The sequence below is a fragment of the Eulemur rufifrons genome, chromosome 6 (assembly GCF_041146395.1).
Source record: "Eulemur rufifrons isolate Redbay chromosome 6, OSU_ERuf_1, whole genome shotgun sequence".
Lineage (NCBI taxonomy): Eukaryota > Metazoa > Chordata > Mammalia > Primates > Lemuridae > Eulemur > Eulemur rufifrons.
The window spans coordinates 101,291,184-101,315,676 of NC_090988.1; the positions used below are offsets into that span (position 1 = coordinate 101,291,184).

General features: G+C 55.2%; 2 protein-coding genes across 3 annotated transcripts; both read right to left on the reverse strand.

The window, feature by feature from the left end:
* Positions 1-2,150: 2,150 nt before the first annotated feature.
* On the reverse strand, positions 2,151-9,652 carry SSH3 (slingshot protein phosphatase 3). 2 transcript variants are annotated; one of them, XM_069471761.1, is made up of 14 exons: positions 9,490-9,652; positions 8,993-9,030; positions 8,151-8,382; positions 7,122-7,240; positions 6,971-7,042; positions 6,626-6,691; positions 6,340-6,528; positions 6,139-6,232; positions 5,826-5,954; positions 5,657-5,703; positions 4,760-4,906; positions 4,353-4,553; positions 3,982-4,255; positions 2,151-3,033 (listed from the first exon to the last, which is right to left on the reverse strand). In XM_069471761.1, exons 1-14 carry the CDS (start codon positions 9,553-9,555, stop codon positions 2,731-2,733), a joined length of 1,977 nt encoding a protein of 658 aa, XP_069327862.1. In that variant the 5' UTR covers positions 9,556-9,652; the 3' UTR covers positions 2,151-2,730. The 2 variants fall into 2 exon arrangements, with proteins under 2 accessions (XP_069327862.1, XP_069327861.1); XM_069471760.1 differs by having other exon boundaries at positions 8,993-9,033; positions 9,490-9,645.
* Positions 9,653-10,693: 1,041 nt separating this feature from the next.
* Positions 10,694-23,851, reverse strand: ANKRD13D (ankyrin repeat domain 13D). The gene is made up of 15 exons (XM_069470341.1): positions 23,604-23,851; positions 22,959-23,094; positions 22,717-22,841; positions 21,582-21,627; positions 21,358-21,501; positions 20,926-21,115; positions 14,173-14,239; positions 13,687-13,768; positions 13,405-13,466; positions 13,176-13,306; positions 12,071-12,228; positions 11,794-11,910; positions 11,542-11,705; positions 11,371-11,462; positions 10,694-11,048 (listed from the first exon to the last, which is right to left on the reverse strand). Exons 1-15 carry the CDS (start codon positions 23,691-23,693, stop codon positions 10,853-10,855), a joined length of 1,800 nt encoding a protein of 599 aa, XP_069326442.1. The 5' UTR covers positions 23,694-23,851; the 3' UTR covers positions 10,694-10,852.
* Between the last annotated feature and the right edge of the window lie 642 nt (positions 23,852-24,493).

Here is a 24,493-nt window from a genome sequence, read left to right on the forward strand (position 1 = left end):
AGTCATGTTTGCACAAGAAAGTATATACAAGGGTACTTAATGAGGCATTACTTGGAATCAGGGGAAGAAACCATAAACAACTTAAAAGTTCATCAATAAATGACAGCTTAAATAAATGATAGTTTCCATAAAATGGAAAATGTGTGGTTTTTATTCACTTATTTATTTGTCATGACAGCCTATCATTGAAGAATGTGTGGTTATTTTTTAAACGAGGCAAATCTTTACTTTTTTATTTCATCTTTTTTAGAGACAAGGTCTCACTGTTGCCCAGGCTGGAGTGCAGTGGCCTGATCATAGCTCACTGCAGCCTCCAACTTCTGGGCTCAAGTGATCCTCCTGCTTCAGCCTCCCCTGTAGCTGGGAATGCAAGTGTGCACCACCATGTTGCGCAAAGTCAGGCAAATCTTTATGTACCTATATGGAACTCACCATGATATGAAAAAAATTTCAAAATGCAGAATAGTATGTTAATATATTATCCATATTTAAAAAGATGGCTGGATGCGGTGGCTGACGCCTGTAATCCCAGCACTCTGGGAGGCTGAGGTAGGAGGATCGCTTGAGCTCAGGAGTTCGAGACAAGCCTGAGCAAGAGCGAGGCCCCGTCTCTACTAAAAAATTAAAACTAAATAAGAATACACATACCAATATATTTGATTACATAAGCATGGAGTGTCTCTAAAAAATTAAAAATAAAATAAGAATACACATACCGATATATTTGATTACATAAGCATGGAGTGTCTTTTGGAGGGACTCAGAAGAAGCTGGAGGACAGGATAGGAGACTTTCATTTTATATCCTGTATTATTTTTTGCCTCTTTAGCAGTTTGTGTGAGCTTTGTGTATGCATATGGTTCTTAATCATTTGTCCAATTTTTTCTTTTTTTTTTGAGACAGAGTCTTGCTCTATTGCCTGGGCTAGAGTGCAGTGGTATTGTCATAGCTCACTGCAATCTCAGACTCCTGGGCTCCAGTGATCCTCCTGCCTCAGCCTTCCAAATAGCTGGGACTACAGGCGTGTGTGCGCCACCATGCCTGGCTAATTATTTTATTTTTGTAAAGACAGGGTCTCACAATGTTGCTCAGTCTGGTCTTGAACTCCTGGCCTCAAGTGATCCTCCTGCTTCAGTCTCCCAAGGAGTTGGGACTACAGGCATGCACCACCATGCCAGGCTAATTTTTTTCCCCCTCTATATATGTTTAGTTGTCCAGATAATTTCTTTCTATTTTTAGTAGAAACGGGGTCTTGCTCTTGCTCAGGCTGGTCTCAAACTCCTGACCTCGAATAATCGTCCCGCCGTGGCCTCCCAGAGTGCTAGGATTATAGGCATGAGCCACCGCGCCTGGCCAAGAGATTCATTCTTAAAACTGGGCATGAAGTCTCAATGAGGATGCCTGGTGCTGGCTCCTACCTCTGAGGCCTGCTTTGAGAGAAGGAGTTGGGTACCACCCCTTTCCCCAAAGCAGTGTAGTGTGTCATAGGGCAGAGAGAATGACTTTGGGAAGAGGGGATAGAAGTGACAACGATGGAACCATTAACTCTTCTTGAACACCAGAGTTGAGCAGAAGGAACCCCTGGGCAGGAGAGAAAGGGTCAAGGGTACTTCCTCCCAGGCAGCAGACCGCTGGCTTGGAAATTTGAGCTCTCTTGCGTTATAGCAGGATTCTTGGGACCGAAGATATGCTTGAGAACTAGCACCAAGTGTCCAAAAGGAGTCTTAGCTTCTGGAACAGGCTTGCTCTTGTCCAGGGCAGCAGTTTTCACTTCCTCTTGGGTAACGCCCTTCAGCTGTCCCAGCAGAGCCACATCCCTGCTGCCTGGTGTGGACTTGCTCCCCTGCCCGACCCACCTCAGGGGGTGTGGGCAGCTGCCGTTTACCCAGGCCCTGCCCTAGGAGATGAGGGAGATAGCACTGGCCTCCCCTCTTTTCTTCCCCATTCTTCCTCCCACCCCACCCCCAAAAAGGCCACTCCCCCAAACAGGTCTGTTGGAGACACTTGGGAATTGTGAAGAAACTGTCAGGAGTGAGGAGAGACCAAACTCCTCACGTAACAGAGAAAGATCTGATGGAAAGACAGATGGCTTTATCATAAAATTGAAAATGATAAGAAAATGTTTTTTTATTTCTCAGTACAAAGTCAGATACTATTAAGACTATGAAAAACTGGCCAGAGGCCATGAAGGACAGAAAGATGATCCTTTTTGGCCTGGTGCCCTGTGACCCAGTGTGGTGCCGTGGGAGAACTGGGTAGTGGCAAAAGACTCGGGCCAGGTGTGAGGTGGGTGAGGGAGGTGGCCTGCCAGCCTCCTCAGGCCGCCCAGGGCTGGGAACTGAGGTTCCCGTCCGCCCCTGGCCTGGCTGGCTCCGGGAGTGAAGTGGGGAGTTGTGCGGAGGCATGAGCCTTTCCCCACTGGGAAGCTGTTTTTATTCCGTGGCTACAGGTGAGCATCTCAGGGAAAGAGTTGAAAATGAAAGCAGGGTGCTAGTGCCCCCAAAGGCACCTTCAGTCTCTACCACATCCCAGTTATAAAGTCTTGAGCCCTTGGACAGATGGACATGGGTCCGAGACTTAAGGCTGTAGGAGGTGAAGCTGTAGTGACGGGTATGGGGACTCCTGGGAGGAGCTAAGAGCAGAGTGTGCGGGCAACAGGTGTGAGGGGTGTTCCTCGGAAGAGCTGTGGATCCTCCATTTAGTGTCTGGGGGGCATGAGTGTGTGAGGGCTCAGGCCTCGCCCCCCTCTCTGCTGTCATCCACGCTGGCCTGCCTCACCACCTTCCGGAGCCTGGGTGTGGGGAGAATGCCAGGCTCTCCCTGCCCCTGCCCCTGCCCCTGCCCCTGCTCCTGCTCCTGGAAGGCTCGGGTCCGGCTGGCCACCAGGGCGGCGCTCTGGAGGGCAACCACAGACTGGCGGGACTTCAGGGCAGGCCAAGGCCCCTGGCAGAGCTGCTGGCCTCCCTTCGCCCTTGAGAGTGGAGGGACGGGCTGCGCAGGCTCTTCGTCTGAAGACTCGTGGGAAGAGAAAACCTGCATGGGTGAAAGTATAAGGAAGAAGAGCTGTGGAGAAGTCTTTCCGGGGCAGAGCCAGGAAAAGGGCAGGTGCAGAGTGTCTCTGGAATGCACACAGGGAAGCTGAGCGGCTCGCAGGCCGCACTGCCTGGGGAGGGAAGACAGTGCTCCAGCTTCACTGCCCCTGCTCCTTGACCCCTACCTGCCTGGCTTCCTTCTGGTCCCCAGAAGCCCTCCTCAGCCCTCCTGCACCTGCCACCCCCTGCTGGGCCTCTCTGGGTCCCTGCTCCTTCTCCTCCTCTGCCTTTGTGTGGCCTGCCCAGTGAGCCACAGCTGAAACACCTGGTGCCAGCCCCCGAACTGGGCTGTGCGGACGCATGTGTCCAGGTGCTGCGCGATGACCCTCTGCTTTGTCAACGCCCATACCCATCCATCAACCTTGCATGCCTCTCTATCCTTCCACACCCAAAGCCGCCCCCAGGAAGCCACTTCAAATGTCCCCCGTTTGGCCTGGGGTCTGGCTTCCTAAGGCAAGGACCAGCTTCTGGCCTTAGACTTGTGCCCTGCAGCACTTAGCGCAGAGGGTGCTCACTTAGTCAGCACTTGGGTGGTGTGAGTGCTGAGACCTACCCCAGCCCCGCATCCTTTGCCTGCTGCTCCTCAGGTCAGGGAGGGGCTCAGAGATCATCTTATCTGCCCCCACCGAGGGCAGAAATCCTCGCCAGTAGGCTGTGGAGCTCACAGCCTGGGAAGGTGCTCCCTTTGCTGGGCAGACTGTGGAGGGGGCAAGGACCGGGCCCCCAGGGGGCCTGACCTCTCAGGAGACCCTCGCATAGGGGGCTGAGACCGAACCCAGGTATCCCCCTGCTCAGGGCCTAAAGCCAAGCACCAGTCCTGGTCTCTCCCCCTCCTCCCCCCTTGTGGTCCCTGCCACCGCAGACGGAGGTCCCCCAGCCCCAGCCTCACCTCTGGCAGGTCACCAGCCCCCGAGACACTCTCCAGCTCCAGGGAGGGCTCCAGGAGACTAATGGACCTCATGACCCCTCGGAGGTTGATACGGGGCCTTGGCCCAGACTCTTCTTCTGGGGCTGCCTGGCTCTTCTCCAAGCCCATGGCCTTCACCTCCCCACCACCCCCCGGTTCTGGCGGAAGAGGTGGGGATGGTGTAGAGACTTCGGGTGTCAGGGGCTCCTCTAGGGAGACCCTACCCACTTTCTGCTTCCAGATGTGGCTCTGGCGGCTGTGAGGAGGTGGCCCTGAGTCAGCTTTGAGTGACCCAGCAGCTACCCCCAGCATACACATACCCTCACCCCTTCTGCTTCCTCCACACTCCATACCTGGCAGTCAGGATGCCCTGGTAGGTCTGCAGCTGGCGCAGGAAGCCGGGGTTGGGGCGGGCAATGGGCCGCAGCTCCTGCATGTGGTGCAGCGCCTGCTCCAGGCTCCAGCCGTACTGCTTCATGGCGTAGGCCAGCACCGTGGCAGCTGAGCGGCTGACGCCCATCTTGCAGTGGACTAGCACCCGGGTGCCCTGCACCCTGTGGAGGCGGGACCTGGTCAGCTCCCCACCCCTCCCTCACAGTGAGAGGCTTACGACTGAGAGCAGAGGGACAGGAAGTAAGGACACTGGGGGCTGGGAGGGTCACAGAGCTGACGGCAGAGTGGGCAGGAGGCGCCGAGTCGGGGAGGGGGCCGAGGGCACCCGCAGGACCCGGTGGGCAGCAGGAGCCGGGAGGAGCCTGACCTTGCAGCTTCAATGAAGCGGTGCGTCTCCTTCCAGTGGGGCAGCAGCTGGGCTGACTCCTCATCCCAGAGGCGCACGTTGTGGTAGGTGAAGCGCTCTGGGTAGAAGTTGTCAATCTCCCGGGCCATGTTCAAGATGTGGCTGACCCTGTCCCAGAGGGCCCAAGGCCAGGCTGATGTGGGCAGGGGCAGCAGGCCCATTGGCCATCCGACCTGGCAGCCCCTGGGCCTCTCTGTTTGGTTCTTAGTTTCCAGTCACGTGGAGGCAGCAGTTATGGTGGGAAGAGAACTGACCCAGCTGTCAGATGACTGTGACCTTGAGTAAATCGTTCTACCTTGCGAGGCTTGAGTTTCCCCACCGAGCCCAGATAGCTGAGGTCAACTGCAACGCTACCCTTCTGTTACTCTCGGAAACTAGTTAGAGAACAGTTTTTGAACTAAGGTGAAAGTGGGTGGATCTGCAGCAGTGGGGTGACAGGGACTAACTATGGCAGGTCTCTCAGAAGCCCACGGTGGGCAAATGACAGGAACCTATCACAGCAGGAAGCCAGGTCCCCACTGGGAGAAGAGCAGTTCCTTCTCCCAAGACAGGACTAGGTGGAGAGGAGCCTTTCTCTGCTTGGAAAAGGCAGTCACAGCAGTGGGCCCTGCTGCTCCTCCTGGCATGGTTGGGGCCCTCTGTTTCCACACTTGCGTGGGGCGGGCGGAAGAGTGGGCAGAGGGCTGGCCAGTGGGGCAGCAGGGTTACTGGCCTGTCCTGGCCTGAGAGCCCATGCAAGGGTGACATCCCCAGGGGCGGAGGTGGAAAAAGAGCTGGCAGCTGCTGAGGGTGCTCTAGGGGTTTCTGAAGCTGGCCAGGCAACCCCCGGGGGGAGGCCCCAGGGGCCCTAACTGCTACCTGTTTCTCTGCAGCTCCTCCAGGTTGGCCGCGTTCCACTCTGAGCCCTGCGGAGAGGGAAGCAGCACTGTTCTCCCTCCCTCCAGCCCCTGCTTCCTGGCCCCCCACTCACCCTCTCCCCTCCAGCTGCAAGCAGTCCCCACGGCCCCCTGCTCGGCCTGCAGCTCACCAGGTAGAGGTGAGGGAAGATGCGGGAGGCCCGGTCTTGCTGCGCCATGAGCAGCAGCATCTGGTTGTCGATGAAGTCTCGGTACTGCTGGAGGGGACACCCTAGGCGCAGCTCCAGGGCCTGGCGGATCTGTGGGCAGAGCCCAAGGGGAGGAGAGGCTCAGGCCGCTCCCCAGGCTCCTAACTGCCCCTCTTCCCGCTGGGCCTCTGAGGACGGCTCCCTGTCCCATCTACACAGACTGGGGCTGAGGCCAAGGCGTCCGGGAATGGCTCAGGCCTGGAGGAAGGGCCCGGCCCCTCGGCCCCATGCCCACCTCTTTGGAAGTGATGCTCTCCAGGTCGCTGGTGTCCAGCACTTTCCACAGCTCAGCCCGGATCGCCTGCTCCATCTGCTCCTGTTCCGAGGGCCTGGGAGCACATCCCTAAGTCAAGGGGCCCTTTCCTCTCTGCCATGGCACCCCTCTGCCTTTTCCTGCCCTCCCCCTCCACCCAGACCCTCCCCTCCCTGCACTGACCGGCCAGCTTCGGTGCTGGGAGGTCGCAGAGACTCCAGGTCAGCCATGGCCGTCCACTCATTGAGGCAGCTCTGGTCAGAGTTCAGTCTGTCCTGGTAGTAGCTGGCCCAGGTGAGGGCACTGCCACCGGGTACAAGGCCACTGCCTAGAGCTGCCTCACATGCCTGGTGCAACACTTGGAGCGTGGCCCTGGGACAGGAGGAGAGGCTGGGTCACCCTGTCCTCCCTGCTGCCCTTACCCAGGCCCTGCAGCCACCTCCAGAGGAGATTCTTGGCCAGCTCTTACCACATGGTCTGGATAGAGATGGGCTTGAAGATTCGGCTCTGCCCACCAGACGTCACGCTGAAGCCCCTGCAGGAGACCAGGTTAGGTGGAACCACACTCCAAGCTCTGGGACAGGCAGCCTGCCCATTTGCCAGATGTGGGAGGTCCAGGCCCAGAGAAGTTAGGTGACTTGCCCAGGACCACACAGCGAATCTGAGGTGGAGCTGAGAGCAGGCCCCAGGCCCCAGACTCCCAGCCTAGAATTGTGTCCCTAGTGGCTATTCCCTGAGTCACATCTGTCACACTTGGTATTCTACCCTCCTGGCCCCTCCTCTCTCCCTCCCCTCTCCAGTTGCCATTTCTTACCCATCTCCATCTAAGTACACCTGGGTGTCACTCCAGAGGGGCAAGACCAGGCCCAGGGTACAGCTGGGGGAGCTGGCAGGGGACAAAAAGAAAGCCATTGTCCCCCAGCACCTCAATTCCTCGCCCCCTCCCTTCCTCTCCCTGCTCCCACCTGCTGTCAGGGAAGTCCACCCCCAGGAGGACCGTCTCATCCTGGCTCGGGTGCTCTCGTGTGGAAACTACCAGCAGGTAGCGGAGCCGGGGTGGCCGAGCTGCCTCCAACTGGGCTGCCTGGGGAAGATGTGCCCCGAGTCACAGTGGCCCAAGGACCTTGCTCCCCCCACTCCACCTGGACACCCCAGGCCCAGCACAGCCCTGCCCCTGCTCCCTCCATTCCCACCCCCTCTTTCCAGATCCAGGGTCAGGGGCACACTCCCATGCTTCCCAACTTTTGGATTCATGTTCCAACAAAATGTTCAAAAAGATCTTTCTTAAAAGTGGGGCACGGGACTGACATAAGTTGCCTATTTTTTGTTTTTGCCTAGGAAGGAGGGTCTTTTAAAAACTCTGTCACTTGCCATTGCCATCATTTCACTCAAATGTTTATCAACAAAGAAATATCAAGGACATCATCTCACAACAAAGTTCGGTACTTCTGTTATAGATTCAGCTTTACAGAAGTCTGGCTTCATCTTGTTCTTCCCCTCTGGCCACAGTCAGCTCTCTCCACGGCCTTTGGGAAGCGGTCCTCAGGCTCCCAGCTGGACTCCCATCACGTGGATGCTGGAGTCCTCCTTCCCTCTGCGTGGCCCCCCAGGGGGTGCTCAGCAAGCCCTTCCGGTGCTCTGGTCCACTTAGGGACAACTCACATTATCAGAAAAGTCCTGCTGGTTGAACAGAAACCTACCTCCGTGTAATTCCCAACCCTTGGACCTAATTGGGCTCTACTGACTCACGCAGGACAAACCTTCCCTGTCCTTTCAGTCCTCCAGAGACCTGCAGACATGACCTGGTCCTATCAGAACATCTCTACCTGAAACTGCAGGGTCATCAGGGTTTGGGTGACCCCTACACTCCCCAGGGTGCCTGCCCTCACACCACTCATTGGTCCCCAGACACACATGCTGGCTTCATTCCACCCTCTCCCCCACCCTCTCAGGGGCCACTCCTCTCTTGGTGAGCTCTGGATGGGACCCCTCACCAGAAGGATGTCATCCTGCGGCCTCAGCAACTCCACCATGAGATGCAGGTGCTGTCTCTGCTCCTGTTTCTGGGGACTTTGGAGGCCTTGCCCGTAGTCTGTCTGGTCCCCGTGGGGCTGCTCCTCACCCAGGGGTTCCTCTGCCCGCTCGGGGCTGGCCTCAGCTGTATCACCATCGTCCCCTCCGCCTTGCAGTCCCAGGACAGCCCCACGGAGCACCGCAAAGCTCTGCCTGGCAGGATGGTGGGGAAACCGTTATGCTCCTCACACCCCTTAGGGTGCAGGTTCTCAAACCTTAGCGGCATCACCTGGAGGGCCTATTGGAATGGACTGTTGGGCTCCATCCCCAGAGTCAGTAGGTCTGGAAGGGAGGCCTGAGACTGCATTTCTAACCAGTTCTCTGGCGATGCTGCCAGTGCTCTGGGAAGCAGCCTGGGGGCCCCTGAGCCCCAGCCCCTCTATTCTTGCTAGCCTGAGGGGGGTGGGAGTACTCCTTTTCCCCTCCCACCTGCCTAACTCAGGAGATACTGTAAACTTGGTTAGGGACCGAGGCGTCCTCAGGCCCTGTCATCCCATCCTGCCCTTTGGCTTGTGACCACTGGCCTGAGCTAGGGTCTGGGGAAGTGGGTGAAGGAGCCCTAAGTGACTGGGGGGAAGGTAGAAGCAAAGGCAGTCAGGCTGGCCCTGCTGCCACAAGCTGAACCCAGCAGCTGGGCCCACCGGGAGCATCGCCCCACAGATTCAGTAGGGAGCCTTCTGTCCTTGACACCTGGAGTTCAGAATGGCAGTGGCCAGGCCTGGGGACTGCATGGAGTGTCTGTGCTGGGGAGGAAGGTGCTCACCGGCGCTGGAGTCGGTTTCTCCGCTTAACCGCCTGCTCCTGCTGAGAAAGCAGCCCCCAGGGAGAGTGAGAGCAGGGACTCTCTCCTCTCTCAGGGCTGCTGGGGTGGGGGCCCTGGGGATCACCTTGCCCTCCGTCGGGGGGAGAGGGGCCAGAAGCTAATCCTCTTCCCATTGCTCCCCGCCGGGAGGCACTGGAGGAGCCCTGGCCCAAGCCCAGGTGTGGGGGGGCTGGGAGGGCGCTGAGGGTGGCGGAAGAGTTAGCCCAAATTTGGGCCTCCGCAGACTTGGGCTGGCTCGCAGGGCTCCAGATCTTGCCTTGGTCCGAGTTCCTGAGAACCTCAAAACTCCCCCACCCCCCTCTCCCCCACCCCGAGACTTGAGGTCCCCCTTCGCACAGGCCAAGCTTGAGGGGAGTCTGCCGGCGGGCAGGACGTGCTCCCCCAGGCCCAGCTGGCAGCCAACTGCGTGGGCAGGACCATAGCAAAGCCAGACTCACCGTGGGCCCCACAGGCGTGGAGTGGCCGCTGGCCGGGGGCGAGCGGCTCACTGTGACCAGAGCCATGGGGCCAGGCCGGGGACACCTGGGTGGGCACCGGGCACGGCCCCCTGCCACAGCCCTACGGACAGTGCGGCCTCGCAGGACCAGGAAGGAGAGCGGAGCTACCAGGGCCTGGCACCTCCTCGGGGGCGGCCCTTAAAGGGCCAGGCACCCGCCCAGCGGGGCCGGTGGAGCCGGCACGCAGCGGACGGCCCCGCCCCTCGGGGCTCCGCGGCTCTGCCCGCCCCCCACGCGCGCTGGGGGCGAGGCCGGGGGCGGGGCGCAGGTGCTGAGCCCAGGCACCCAAGCTGCCCGGCGCATTCATTCCTGGGCTGGTCCTTCCTCCCGGCCCCTTCTTCCCAGCCCCGCCCAGGTAGATCACCTGAGCTGTTGGGGCCTTGACCGGTCTGTTGCTCGGCAGAGGTGGGCCGGAGGGAGGCAGGGGCTGGGGACACAAGTCTTAGAGAGGATCAGCCACAATGGGTCTTAAGTCAGGGGGCCCTCAACCCAAACTTATTTCTCCTTGCTGGTTGGCTTCATGCTTCCACCGTCTGCTTGAACCACAGGGAGACAAGCAGAGCTTCAGGGAAAATGGAGATGGAATTTAGAAGTAAGCAATGAAGCTCACAAGGGATTCTCAGGTCCACCTTGGGAGTGAGCAGGGCAGGGCTGAGCCTGATTCACAGCTGCAGCAGAGGGAAGTGACTTGCCCAAAGTCACTCTGACAGAACATGCTGGAGACAGGGCAGGGGCCACAGCGGGTAGAGGTTCTTCCCAGATGGCTGTCCGTAGGGTTGGAGGCCCCGCATTTCCCCCTCCCCAGTGGATCATGGGCCAGGTTCCAGGAAGGCCAGCTCGGGTGACAGGATGAACCTGGGTCTCCAGTAGGTGGGACAAGGCTCAGAGGAGGAGCCCTTGATGTCCACAGAGCATCTGCTCAGGTGAGGGCACCTGACTTGAGTTGGCTCCTTTCACCCTCCCAACTACCCTGGGGGTAGGAGTGGTCTCCTCCTTTTACAGCTGAAGAAACTGAGGCACAGAGAGGCTCAAGGGGGCACAGCCAGGATCCAAACCCGGGTCTGAGGCCATTGCCCATGGAGTCTCCCCTTAGCGCCCCACTGGAAAGTGTGCCGTGGCTCCAGCCCATTGAGCAGAGCAAGCCTGCTGCTGACCGTGTCTTTATTTCCATCTTGTCTCCACTGCAAGCCTACGCACACGGGGCTCCAGGCCCCAGCTCAGCAGCAGACAGTTTATAAATAAATAAATTACAAAAGCAGGTGAAGGGAGCAGCCCTGGGCAGCCCTCCCGGGGGCCAGGCGGCTCAGTGTTCTGTGAGTGACAGCCGCAGGATCCGCTGTAAGTCTTCCTCCTCCTGCTGCCCCCGCCGCTCCTGCTCCTCCTGCTCCCGTGATGACAACTCCAAGGCTAGGCGAAGCTGCTCCTCAAAGCTTGGGGGGGCGGGGGCTGGGGGTGTCCTGTGAGGCTCCGTGGACAGCCGCAGGCTTTCCTGGAGGGCCCTTGTAGGCAGGGCACAAGGTAGGAGAGCAGACCAGTGAGCGCCAAGGCTCGGGGCAGAAGGCAAGGGGCTGGGGACGTGGCTTTGGAGGACAAAGACAGGGTGGCAGAGAGAAGAGATGAGGCAGGGCCCTGTCGCTGGTCCCTCATGCCACTTTTGGTGGCAACCAGCACTGTTGATGGAAGGGGCCTTGGAGTGGGCCTGGGGTCCTGGGCCCAGCACCTCCAATGCTACCCACCCCAACCCTCCAGCCAGGGCTGGCTGGGAGCTCAAGGCAGGACGCAGCTGCGACAGGGACCCAGTAGGTCCGTCGAGGGCCTCACCGCTCCAGCTGAAGCTGCTCCTCATAAACCGTGGCTTGGGGAGGAGGGTGGGCACCAGGCCGGGTGTTGGTCAGGGCTTCCCAGACAGTCACCTACAACAGCCAGAGTGCAGAGCCATCACCTTTGCCCAGTGGCTGCAGGGGCCAGGGCCCACCCCTGCCCGAGTCCTACCTGCTCTGCCTCTGTGCCTGCCTCGAGCAGGCTCTGCTGGATGGCGAACTGCAGCAGGTCATCATCCTCATCTCGAAGGGGCTCGCTGCGCTCTGCGCCCAGCACGCTGTACCCCTCGGGCACCTCAAACACGATGGGATCCACCTCACATGGGAAAGGGCTCCCTAGGCAGATGGCAAAGGGGCCACGCTCAACCCCAGAGCTCCGCAGCCAGGCAGCCAGGCAGCCTCCCTCTGCCTCCCGTAGGGCTACCTGAAGCTGGGACGGCAGAGCTGGGGGCTGGCACCCGCACGGAGCTCAGGGGCTCGTCACAGCCACACAGGTTGCTGAAGGTGATGCGGGCGTTGAGTACGTGGAAAAGGGGAATCTCTGAGAGGACACAGAGGGGACAGCCAAGCCTGAACCGCCCAGACGGAGACCCCTGCCCCTGACCCCCTGCAGTGCTGTGTCCACCCCTCTCCCTGGGGGCTGTGCTAAGGGGAGGCCACTGTGCCCAAAGTTCTCTACTGCCCGGGCCCCACTCTCTCACCAATCTTGACGGGGAAGCCAGGTGGGAGGCGCAGGGTGATGAAGTCACGCAGCTTGGCAAAATGGGCATTGCTGATGGCCATCAGGTCAATAATGGGCATCACCTGGTCACCCAGCGAGAGCGGGTGCTGCTCACTCAGCCACAGTGTTGCCTTGAACCTGCCCGGCCAACCACAGGGCGTGGGTCAAGGAACCGCGGGTGGCCCTCCCACTAAGGCCTGCCCTCTCTGGCTCTCTGGTCACCTGCCTTTACTCATGCCTCCCACCTGCCTGGGGCACCCTCCTCTGCTCAGCAGCCCCTGCCTGCCCCCCCCGGGAGCCAGTGTCCTGTCCCTATGGGCCAAGCTGTCCCCGGACCCTGGGCCCAGACTGGGGCTCATTATGGTTTTGTGTCAGCTCATCCAGTCTGGATGAGGAGGGCAGGGGCCAGGCCGTGGGCTTCTCTCCGAGCCTGGTCCACAGACCCGTCCTCCTCCTCAGCCCAGAGCTGGACCCCACCTCACGTGTTGCCGCACTTTTGTGTCCTGCACAGCCCAGGGCAGGACTGCTAGGGTTCGAATCCCAGCCCCACCACTGGGTGGCTAAGAGAATCCACGTGAGGTGGCCAGCGGGGCCTGTTGCAGGCCTCCGTGTGCTGTTACCACTCACGCCGGCTCGTCAGGGCCTCGTGAGGCAGGCGGGCACGCGGGACCGTTCTTGTTTCACAGAGGAGGAAACCAGACCCTCAGAGGGAACACGTGTCTTCGGGCCACACAGCAGGAGGCCGTGGTGCTGTGGGACCGGGCCCTCCCCAGTTTGCCACATGCTGGTCCCCAGCAGGTGCTCATTAAATTCAATAGAAAACCACACGTGGGTGGCGCCACCCACTCATTCATTCATCAGAGACTTGTGGCCAGTTCTGTGGGCCAAGCCCCTGCCGGGTGCTGAGGACCGTGGATAAGACAGACGTGGCTCCTGCCCGCAGGGAGTAGAGTCCAGGGAGCAGCCAGCTGAGTGAGCAGGTCCCTTACTACGACGGGCCCTGTGTGTGACAGGAGTCGACAAGGGCCCAGGGGGTCCAGGCAGGGTCCCCATCCCTGAGGCAAGTCCCCAGCCAGCCCCCTCACCTCTGTACTTTGCTGGACATCTCAATGGGGCGGCCAATGTTCCTCGACTCCAGGCTGAAGTTGGGGTCAAAGTATTCGTCAGGGGAGATGGCCGTGGGGTTGGTGGGGCTGGCTGCCTGCTGCACAGGGGCCTGGGTGGGCCCCAGGACCAGACTCAGCACTCAGGACAGAGGGCGGCACCCCGCCCCCCAGGCTCGGCCCACGGGTCCCGCACCCAGCCCGGGCTCACCCCGCCATGGGAGGAGTGCTGCTGGGCCATCCCCAGGAAGGACTGCAGCGGAGTCTTCCCACCTAGGAGAAGGGTGGAGCCCATGAGGGCGTGTGGGGCCGCTGCCCCCAGACTGCTCCACTGGCCCTCTGCCCTGGGAAGCTCCCCGGGGGTGGGAGAGGGGACAGATGGGAATGGTGAGCCCTCCCAGCTTGTCCTGGGAAGCTCTGGCCCCTGACCCCAGACCAGGGTGACCCCACCACACAGTGTGACCGGGCAGCAGGCAGGCGCACCTGGGTTTACCTTTGCTCCTCGACTTGTCCTGATCAGAGAGGTGCTCCGTGCGCGTGCGTGTCACCAGCTCCACGTTGGTGGCACTGTACACCTGCGAGGGGGGGAGACATGGGGAGCTGGGGGCTCAGAGCCTGTTCCCCACGCTCAGCCTTACCAGCACAGGACCCAAATCCTCCTGTCCCCAGAGACAGCCGAGATCTTGCTCCCCACGATGGAGGAGGTGGCAGGGTCTGAACCCCAGGGAGTCACCAGTAGGGAGATACAGCCCCAGGGTCAAGAGGAAAATGCTCCTCATTTGATCTGGGTTCCTTGGGTGGGGTTGCGCTATGGGCGGTCCCCATATACTCAGGAGGGGCTGGGTACTCGGGCTCAGGGTTTCCGGGGCCCAAGGGCTACTCCGTCTCTCCCTCCGTACTCTGGGGTGGATGTGGAGAAGGAGCTGAGTTCCTGGGCCTCATCTCCTGCCCCCAGCCCCCCACCACTAGCCTCTCCTGCCTTGGCCTCGTAGCCGCTAACAGTTTCCATCTTCTCAGACCGCCATCCCCAGATACCACATTTGTTCCTGAAACAGACCAAACAGGAGCTCGTGAGGACCTGCACCCCCCACGCCCTGGCCGAAGCCTTCCCTTCCAAAACCTCCCCTCCGATCAGCCTGCCCTGGCTGCCCAGCTCCTGGGACCTTCCCACTGTGAAACATGAAGGGGCCTTGAAGAGGGTGCCTGGACAGCTGGGGACATTTGAACACGACTGGGGACTAGAAGATACTGAGGAATTACTGTTGATTTTGTTAGGTGTGATAACAGTGGTGGGGCTAAAAAACATCCTGATCTTTTAGAGTCATGTGCAGAAGCATTTACTGTTGAAATAATATGAAATCTGGGATGTGATTTAAAATACTCCAGAAAAAAAAAAAAAAAGAAAAGAAAAAAGTGAGGAAGGATAGATTCAATAAGATTGGTAAAATGTTGATAAATGTTTTTTTTTTTTTTTTTTTTTTGAGACAGAGTCTCACTCTGTTGCCCAGGCTAGAGTGAGTGCCGTGGCGTCAGCCTAGCTCACAGCAACCTCAAACTCCTGAGCTCAAGCGATCCTCCTGTCTCAGCCTCCCGAGTAGCTGGGACTACAGGCATGCGCCACCATGCCCGGCTAATTTTTTTCTATATATATTTTTAGCTGTCCATATAATTTCTTTCTATTTTTTTTAGTAGAGGTGGGGTCTCGCTCTTGCTCAGGCTGGTCTCGAACTCCTGAGCTCAAACGATCCGCCCACCTCGGCCTCCCAGAGTGCTAGGATTACAGGCGTGAGCCACCGCGCCCGGCCAAAATGTTGATAAATGTTAAAGCTGGGAGATAAGTAAGTACATTATCTCTCCTTCATATGTGTTTGAAATTTTCCATCAGAAGAAGTTTAAAAGTATGTCTGATTCAACAATAATAGCTGGAGACTTCAATACCCCACTTTCAATAATGGATAGAACAAGGAGATGGAAGATGAACAAAGAAACAGAAGTTAGGAACAGCATTATGAGCTAACTAGACTTCACAGACATTCCTAGGACACCCGCCCAACAACAGACACACGTTCTTCTCAAGTGCACATGGAACATTCTGTGAGACACACTACATGCCAGGCCATAAAAGAAACCTCGATAAAGCTGAAATGACAGAAGTCACGAAAAGTATGTTTTCCAACTACCATGGCATAAGATTAGAAATCAATAACAAAAAACATTTTGGAAACTCATAAATATGTAGAAAGTAAACAACGTACTCCTAAATAACCAATGGCTCAAAGAATAAATTAAAAGGGAAACCATAAAATGCTTTGAGATGAATAAAAATGAAGACATGACATATCAAAACTTACAAGACACAGCTAAAGATACATTTAGAAGTGTGAACATAATAGAGGTGCAAATGCCTATGTTAAGAAAGAAGAGGAGGAATCATAAAAAGTGAAAAAAAATAAGTAAATAGAAAAAGATCGCATATCAATAACCTCACCTTTCATGTTAAAACACTGGAAAAAGAGCAAACTAAATCCACAACAAGCAGAAAGTAAGAAATAATAAATATTAGAGTGAAAGTTAATGAACTTAGAGAACATAAAAACAATAGGGAAAAACAATGAAGCCAAAAGCTGGTTCTTTGAAAACATCAACAAAATTGACAAACCTTTAACTAGCTTGACTAAGGAAAAAGAGAGAAGACTCAAATTAGAAGAATCATAAATGAAAGCGGGGGGCGTTACTACTAACCTTACAGAAATAAAAAGGATTATAAAGGACTATGATGAATAACTATACTCCAAGAAATTTGATAATTTGGATAAAATGGACAAATTCCTAGTGAGGCGCAACCTACCAAAACTAACTTAAGAAGAAATAGATAATCTGAATAGATCTATAATAAGTGAAGAGATTGATTGGTTAAAAAAAACAAAGGCTGGGTGCAGTGGCTCAAGATTGTAATTCCAGCACTTTGGGAGCTGAGGCAGGAGGATCACTTGAGGCCAAGAGCCTGAGACCAGTCTGGGCAACATAGCAACTACAAAAAAGTAGAAGAATTAGCTGGACATGGTGGCACACACCTGTAGTCCCAGCTACTCAGGAGGCTAGGGCAGAAAAGATAGTTTGAGCCCATGAGTTTGAGGCTACGGTGAGCTATGATCAGGCCACTGCACTTCAGCCTGGGTGACAGAGTGAGACCCTATATCTAAAAAAAAAAAAACCAAACAAACAAAAAATCCTCAAAAAACAAAAACTACTCACAAAAAGAGGCCTAGGCCCAAATGGCTTCACCACTGAATCCTACCAATCATTTAAAGAATTAATACTATTAATAATAATTCACAAACCTGTCCAAAAAATAGACTAAAAGATGACACTTCCCAACTCATTCTTTTTTTTTTTTTTTTCCTGAGGAGAAGGAAAGAGAAGTTTATTAATTTGTTGGCAAATGAGGAGGTTGGTAGACTCCTGTCTTACAGTACCAATGTCCTCTCTTCCCAACTCATTCTATGAGGCCTCATTCAGATACCAAAACCAGACAAAGACACCAGAAGAAAAGAAAAGAAACTAAAGACCAATATCGCTTATGAATATGAACACAAAATCCTCAACAAAATACTAACCAACTGGATCCAGTAACATATGAAAAGAATTATACATCATGACCAAGTGGAATTTATCCTGGGAATACAAGGTTGCTTCAATACCAAAAATCAATTAATGTAATCATAATATCAATAGAATTCTTTAAAAATCACATAATCATATCAACAGACACAGATAAAGCATTTGACAAAACCCAACACGCTTTCATGATAAAAACACTCAACAAATTAGAATTTCCACAACCTGATAAAGGGTATCTACCAAAGCCCCACAACTAACATCATAGGTAATGGTGAGATTGAATGCTTTCCCCCTGAGATCAGGAACAAGACAAGGATATCCACTCTCACCACTTCTATTCAACCTTATAGTGGAGGTCCTAGCTAGAGCAATTAGGCAAGAAGAAGAAATAAAAGAGATCTAGATTGGAAAAGAAAAAGTAAAACTATATTTACATGTTTAAAATTACTAAGGAATCCACTAAGAATCTATTCAAACTAAAAAATAAGTTCAGCAATGTTGTAGGACACATGATCAATACATAAAAATAAATTATAATTTTATACATTTGCAATGAAAAGTCTAAAAAATGCAATTAAGAAAACAATCTGATTCACATCAAAATTTGCATCAAAAAGAGTAAAACACTTAGGAATTAATTTAATACGAGTAGTATAAAACTTATCCTCTGAAAACTATGAAACATTGTCGAAAGAAATGAAAGAAGATCTAAGTAAGTGAAAAAACATCCCATGTTCATGGATTGGAAGACTTAACATTGTCTTCCAAGGTTTTGGCAGTACTTCCCAAACTGATCTACAGGTTCAGTGCAATCCCTATCCAGAATCCCATCTGACTTCTTTGTAAGAATGGACAAATTGAATCAGGAAGTCATATAAAATTCAAGGGACCCAAAATACCTAAAATAATTCTGGAAAAAAAGAACAGAGTAGGAAGACTCACATTTTCCTATTTCAAAACTTACTACAAAGCAACAGTGGTCAAGACAATACTGGTGTAAGGACAGACACACAGACCAATGGAATAGAATTGGTCTATGAAATTAATCCAGAAATTAATCCAAATCTCTATGGTCAACTGATTTTTGACAAGGGTGCCAAGACTATTTAATGGGAAAAGCACAGTCTTTTCAACAAATGGGGCTAGGACAACTGGATAGTCACATGCAAAAGAATGAAGTTGTACTCTTACCCTCCACTATACACAAAAATTAACTTAAATAGCTCAAATACCTAAATGTAAAAGCTAAAACGATAAAACTTTTAGAAGAAAACAAAGGGGAAAATCTTCATGACCTTGTACTTGGAAATATATTATTAGATATGACACCAAAATAAGGAGGAACAAAAGAAAAACAGGTAAACCGTACATCATCAAAATTAAAAACATCTGTGCTTCAAAGGACACCATCAAGAAAGTGAAAAGACAGCCCACAGAAATGAAGAAAATATTTGCAAATCACATATGATAAGAGACTTATATCTAGAATATATAAAGAACTCTTACAATTCAAAAATAAAAAGACAACCCAATTTAAAAAATGGGTAAAAGATCTGAATAGACATTTCTCCAAAGAAGATATACAAATGACCGATAAGTACACGGAAAGATGCTCGAAATTATTAGGCATTAGGGAAAGGCAAATTAAAGCCACAATGGTCCAGGAGGCTGAGGCAAGAGGAAACCTTGAAGCCAGGAGTTTGAGACCAGCCTGGGCAACACAGCGAGACCCCTAAGCTTTTTCCTCTACAAAAAATTTAAAAATTAGGCCGGGCGCGGTGGCTCATGCCTATAATCCTAGCACTCTGGGAGGCCGAGGCGGGTGGATCGCTCGAGGTCAGGAGTTCGAGACCAGCCTGAGCAAGAGCGAGACCCCGTCTCTACTAAAAATAGAAAGAAATTATACGGACAACTAAAAATATATATAGAAAAATTAGCCGGGCATAGTGGCGCATGCCTGTAGTCCCAGCTACTAGGGAGGCTGAGGCAGTAGGATCGCTTAAGCCGAGGAGTCTGAGGTTGCTGTGAGCTAAGCTGATGCCACGGCACTCACTCTAGCCTGGGCAACAAAGTGAGACTCTGTCTCAAAAAAAAAAAAAAAAAAAAAAACAAATTTAAAAACTAGCCAGGCATGATGGCATGGGCATGTACTCCCAGCTACTCAGGAGATTGAAGCAGGAGGATTGCTTGAGCCAGGGTTTGAGGCTGCAGTGAGCTACAACAGCGCCACTGCACTCCAGCCTGGGCAACAGAGTGAGACCCTGTCTTTAAAAAAAAAATTAAAGCAAAGAAGCCAAAAAAACATGAACTATCATTTCACATCCACTAGGATCACTACAATCCAAAATGAATGAATGAACAAATGAACAATAACAAGTGTTGATGAGGATGTGGAGAAACTAGAACTCTCATACACTGCTAGTGGGAATGTAAAATGGCACCGCCTCTTTGGTAAACCATCTGGCAGTTCCTCAAGCAATTAAACACTGAGTTATCAGTAACCTAGCAATTCCACTCCTAGGTATACGTCCAAGAGAAATGAAAACATACGTCCATACAAAAACTTGTATATAAATATTTATAGCAGTATTATTCATAACAGCCAAATAATGGAAACAACCCACACGTCTATCAATGGACAAATGAATAAACAAAATATGGTCTATTCACACAATGGATTAGGCCATGAAAAGGAATGAAGTAGTTATACACTACAACGTGGATGAACCTTGAAAACACTACACTAAGTGAAAGAAGCCAGATACAAAAAGCCACATGTTATAAAATTCCATTCATGTTAAAGTCCAGAACAGGGAAATCTATAGAGACAGAAAGTACATCAGTGGTTGCTTCGGACTTGGGCAGCAGATGGGGGCTTGTGGAGGTGACAGCTAAAGGATGGGGGGTTTCTTTCAGAGGTGATGAAAATGTTCTAAAATTGACTGTGGTGATGTCACAAATCTGTATACCAAAAACCATTGAATTGTACACTTTGAATGGGTGATCTATATGGTGTATAAAATCATATCTCAATAAAGCTGTTTTTTTAAAAAGTGTTTCTGACTGTGTATGGTGGCTCACGCCTGTAATCCCAGCATTTTGGGAGGCCAAGGCGGGAGGATCACTTGAGGCCAGGAGTTTGAGACCAGCCTGGGTAAGATAGTGGGACACCATCTCTACAAAAAATTTAAAACTTAGCCAGGCATGGTGGCATGTGCCTGTTATCCCAGCTACTCAGGAGGCTGAGGCAGGAAGATCGCTTGAGCCCAGGTGTTTGACGCTGTAGTGAGCTATGATCACACCACTGCACTCCACCCTGGGTGACAGAGTGAGACCCTGTCCCTTTTTTTTTTTTTTTTTTTGAGACAGAGTGTCGCTTTGTTGCCCTGGCTAGAGTGAGTGCCATGGCGTCAGCCTAGCTCACAGCAACCTCAAACTCCTGGGCTCAAGCGATCCTACTGCCTCAGCCTCCCAAGTAGCTGGAACTACAGGCATGCGCCACCATGCCCGGCTAATTTTTTTCTATATATATTTTAGTTGGCCAGATAATTTCTTTCTATTTTTAGTAGAGACGGGGTCTTGCTCTTGCTCAGGCTGGTCTCGAACTCCTAACCTCAAGCGATCCACCCGCCTTGGCCTCCCAGAGTGCTAGGATTACAGGCATGAGCCACCGTGCCCAGCCGAGACCCTGTCTCTTAAAAAAAATTTTTTTATTTTTCCCAAAATCTGTTATTGCAACTGGAGGCATACACTGTCAGAGAAGTAACACTCTTGCCAGAAGGGTCAAGTGCCTAGGTTATCCACAAAGCACTCTGGCCTAAACACGGCCGTACTAAGGAGAAGCCAACATGAGTACACACAGCGGTCCTGCAGCACAGCCTAAATCCTTGTCTTACGGAGAAACATGAGGTCATCTTGACCTAGCCCCCTCCCCAGGAAGACAGCTGCCAGTCAGGCAGGCGCACAGTGGAGCGACCACCAGCCAGCAGTCTGAGCAGCCCGGCAGTTGCTCAGCCGCCCACCGCTGAGGCGGGAGCCTCAAGGACAGCCTTGCTCTCATCAACAGTGGCGCTTGCTCCCTCTCCCGTCCCACCATGTTGCCCCGACTCACCTCTCGAAGGCCACGTTGCGAGTGTCCAGGTGCGTGGAGACGATCGGAGAGGTGAGGCGACTGGCCACATGTTCCTCGCTGGGCCGCATGGCAGCCAGCAGCACGTCAGGCTCGTGCAGAGCGAGCGCCAGCGTCTCCGTGTGCACCACCTGCCGGTCGTGGTCCACTTCCATCACCAGGGCTCCTGCCTCTAGAGGCCGGCCAGCCGGGGAACACAAGAGGGGGCACAGATCAGAGCCAGGCCCCCCCCAGCACAGAGAGAGCTGTCACGCCACCCTCTGCCACCTGCTGCTCAGTGGGTCCACCTCAGCCCCTGGATTCTCTCCACCCCAACCTCAGGTTCCACATCTGCAAAGGGGAGAGAAAGGATCGCCTCATCCTCACAAGCCACCGGAGAACCCGAGGACTGCAGTGCGTGCCCCCAGAGCTCACCCTGGCCCTTGAAGATGAAGCTCCTCCGGCCGCGCTGCCAGGTCATGTGCTCAAAGCCCAGGAGACTGGTGTCCACGCGCAGGCTCTCTCCCCGCTTCCACACTCGGTACACATCGCTCGGGCACATCTTGGACACAAGGGGCACTGCAGGGCGCACCGAGGTCACTGGGGGTCTTCCAAAGGCCCCACCCCAAGCCCCTGGGAGCCAAGTGGTCCCCACTCACCCCAGCTGGTAAACTCCCACTTCATCTCCACGTAGAAATCGGGGGCCTGAGAGAGACCAGAGCTGCCCATCAGGACCCTGCCTGGTGCTGGGGGCCAACAGGCCTGGGAACTCCTGGTCCACAGTCACTCTCTGGGAGCCCAGCCCTTCAGCAAGTCTAGATGCACTGCCATGGCCCAGCTACACCCAGCCACCCCTGCCCAGGAGAGGGTGGGCCAAGTGGGGCCCTAACGGTCCATCCACAATGAGGCTATAAGCATGTGGAGGCCTAGGAGCCAGTCTCAATCTGGCTATGAGCCCACTGGGGGGACCCTGGAGGAGCTTTTGCCCCTCAGAGTCCTCATCTATAAAGGGGAAACAATGGCCCCATCTGAGCCTGCCCCTAGGGTAAGGAGCATGAGGCCACATGCTCTGCCAGCCTGGCCCCTCTGTATGCTTCTAGAAGGGTGCATAGTACCAGGCATTCCAGGGACTCAGGCCATATCCACCAAGCAGACCTGAAGTCCCCTCTCCAGGAAATCTGCATTCTCCAGGAGGCCCAAAGCTAAAGCTCTTTTTTTTTTTTTTTTTGGAGACAAGAGTCTCACTCTGTTGCCCGGGCTAGGGTGCTGTGGCATCAGCCTAGCTCACAGCAACCTCAAACTCCTGGGCTCAAGCGATCCTCCTGCCTCAGCCTCCCGAGTAGCTGGGACTACAGGCATGCACCACCATGCTCGGCTAATTTTTTCTATATATTTTTAGTTGTCCGGCTAATTTCTTTCTATTTTTTTTAGTAGAGACAGGGTCTCGCTCTTGCTCAGGCTGGTCTTGAACTCTCAAGCTCAAACGATCCACTCGCCTTGGCCTCCCAGAGTGCTAGGATTACAGGTGTGAGCCACCGCCTCCGTGCCCAGCCCAAAGCTAAAGCTCTTTAGCGATTTCTGGCACCAGGGCCCCTCAACGCTGGCAAAGGCTTCTCTTCCAGAGGGCCCAATCTCATCCATTTGGGCCTGAACTCCTCTCCTGCAGTGAGGCGGGAAAACACACTGCACACACTGGCTGCTCCTCCGAGGCCAGGCCTGGCACAGGTGACCAAGGCGGTCCCCTGCCATGGTACCCCACCCCCTTACTGTCCAAGTCTCTGTGCCCTGCTGTACCTGGCGGAGTTTGTTGAGCAATTCCGGAATGCCAGCCAGCCTCTGCGTGGCTCTCTGGTAGTCCCGATACTGGAGCACCAGCTGCACCATCTCAGGGTCTCCAGTGCTGACTGCCTCCTGCAGGACTGGGGACACCAGGCTGCTGAGGGGAGCCCTCCTGATGGCCCTAGGCCTGGCTGCTCACTCCCACCCTCCAACCTTGCTGCCAGCTTCGGGGGGAGCCCCTCTGCCCTCTGCAGTACCTGCCCAGCCCTGGTGGCTCTCTTTGGCCACATTGGCATTATGTCGAAGGAGGACTCTCACGGACTCCAGGTTTCCCAGGGACACGGCCAGCTCCAACGGGGTCCGCCCCCGAGGGTCCTCCTGTTCAATGTCGTGCTAGGGGAGATGGGACACTCAGCAAAGGGCAGGAGAGAAGAGGCCCAGGAGGCTATGGGGTTGAACAGGATTGGGAGTCATGTGGGAAATAAGGATGGCAGACAAGGCAGGGAGATGGCAGAGGAAGGGAGGAGTTAGAGGTGGGTCCCTGGTGGCGAGGCCTGGTAAGGCATAGGTGCTGGTGCAGGTGCAGCATGTCAAGAGTTTGGACGGGCCTGGGGACCAGGACCAGGGTTCTTGTTCTAAGTCTGGCTCAGGGACGATGCGGGCGCGAGTTTGGGGGCTTGATGCAGTGTGGGGAGGGCAGACAAGCAGGGTAAGGCCCAACGCTGGGAGGCGAGGCCAGGGGCTCAGGCGCGAAGGGCAGGTGACCTGGGCTTCGATCGGGCTGGGGAGGAGGTCAGGATGCGCTTGCGGGGCTAAGTCGGGAAGGTTGGCCTCCAGGATGGAGACCACAGCCTTGGGTGTGAGGTTCGGGGGACGGGCCGGGTGCCCCAGCCGGGCCTCACCTGGCGGCTGTGCAGCGCGGCCTCCAGTTCGCGGTGCCGGTTCGCCCAGACGAGCCGGTGCAGCGGGAAGGTGGGGCCCGGGCCGGCCATGCTGGGCCTCAGCGCCGCATCCCGGCCCCGCCTTGGCTTCGGGCCTGGCGCGGCCCCCTCGCCTCCCCTGCCAGCCGCGCCCCGGCAGCGCCCACCGCAGCCCCCGCGGCCCCGGCAGGAGCGGCTCGGCCGTGGCGGCGCCGGCGCAGGCGGCCGGGCTGGGGCGGGGCGGGGGCTGGGGCGGGGCTGCGCCGGGCCGGGGCGGGGCGTCGGGCCGCGCGCCCCCTCGCCTCCCGCAGCCATGGCAACCGCAGCCGCCCCGCGCGCGCCGGGGCGGGGGGGACGCGCTGCCCAGACTCCGGGTCCACCACGCGCACCCGGGTACAAGCCCGCACCCGGGTCTCCGCCCGGCGCAGCCGGACAAGGGTCTGCGGGGGGCGGTCCGGAGGGCGGGGCCTGGTTTCAGCTCCGCCCGCGGCCTGCAGGGGGCGCCCCAGGCCCTGCGCAGACCCCTCCCCGCGGGTCCGGAAGGGGAGGGAGGGGCCCGGGGGCGGAGCGACTCGGCGCGGGGCGGGGACTGGGCCCCTGAGTCATGCGCGCGCAGCGGGCCGCGGTCATGTGCCGCTGGGTTCCCCGCGTTTCCCGTGGGAGACCCTCGCGCGTGCCCCCGTTCCCGCCTGTGAGTGCGGGAGAAGTGCGAGGTCCTGGCTCCTCTGCCATCATCGCCGAGCGGAGCTCCAAGTGCCCAGTTTGGAGATGAACACCCCGCACATGCCCCGCACAACACCCCACTAATGCTGTCTGGCTGAGCATGAAGCACCTTCCTTTGGGACCTGGGCCGGCGTCTGGGGCCCAGCGAT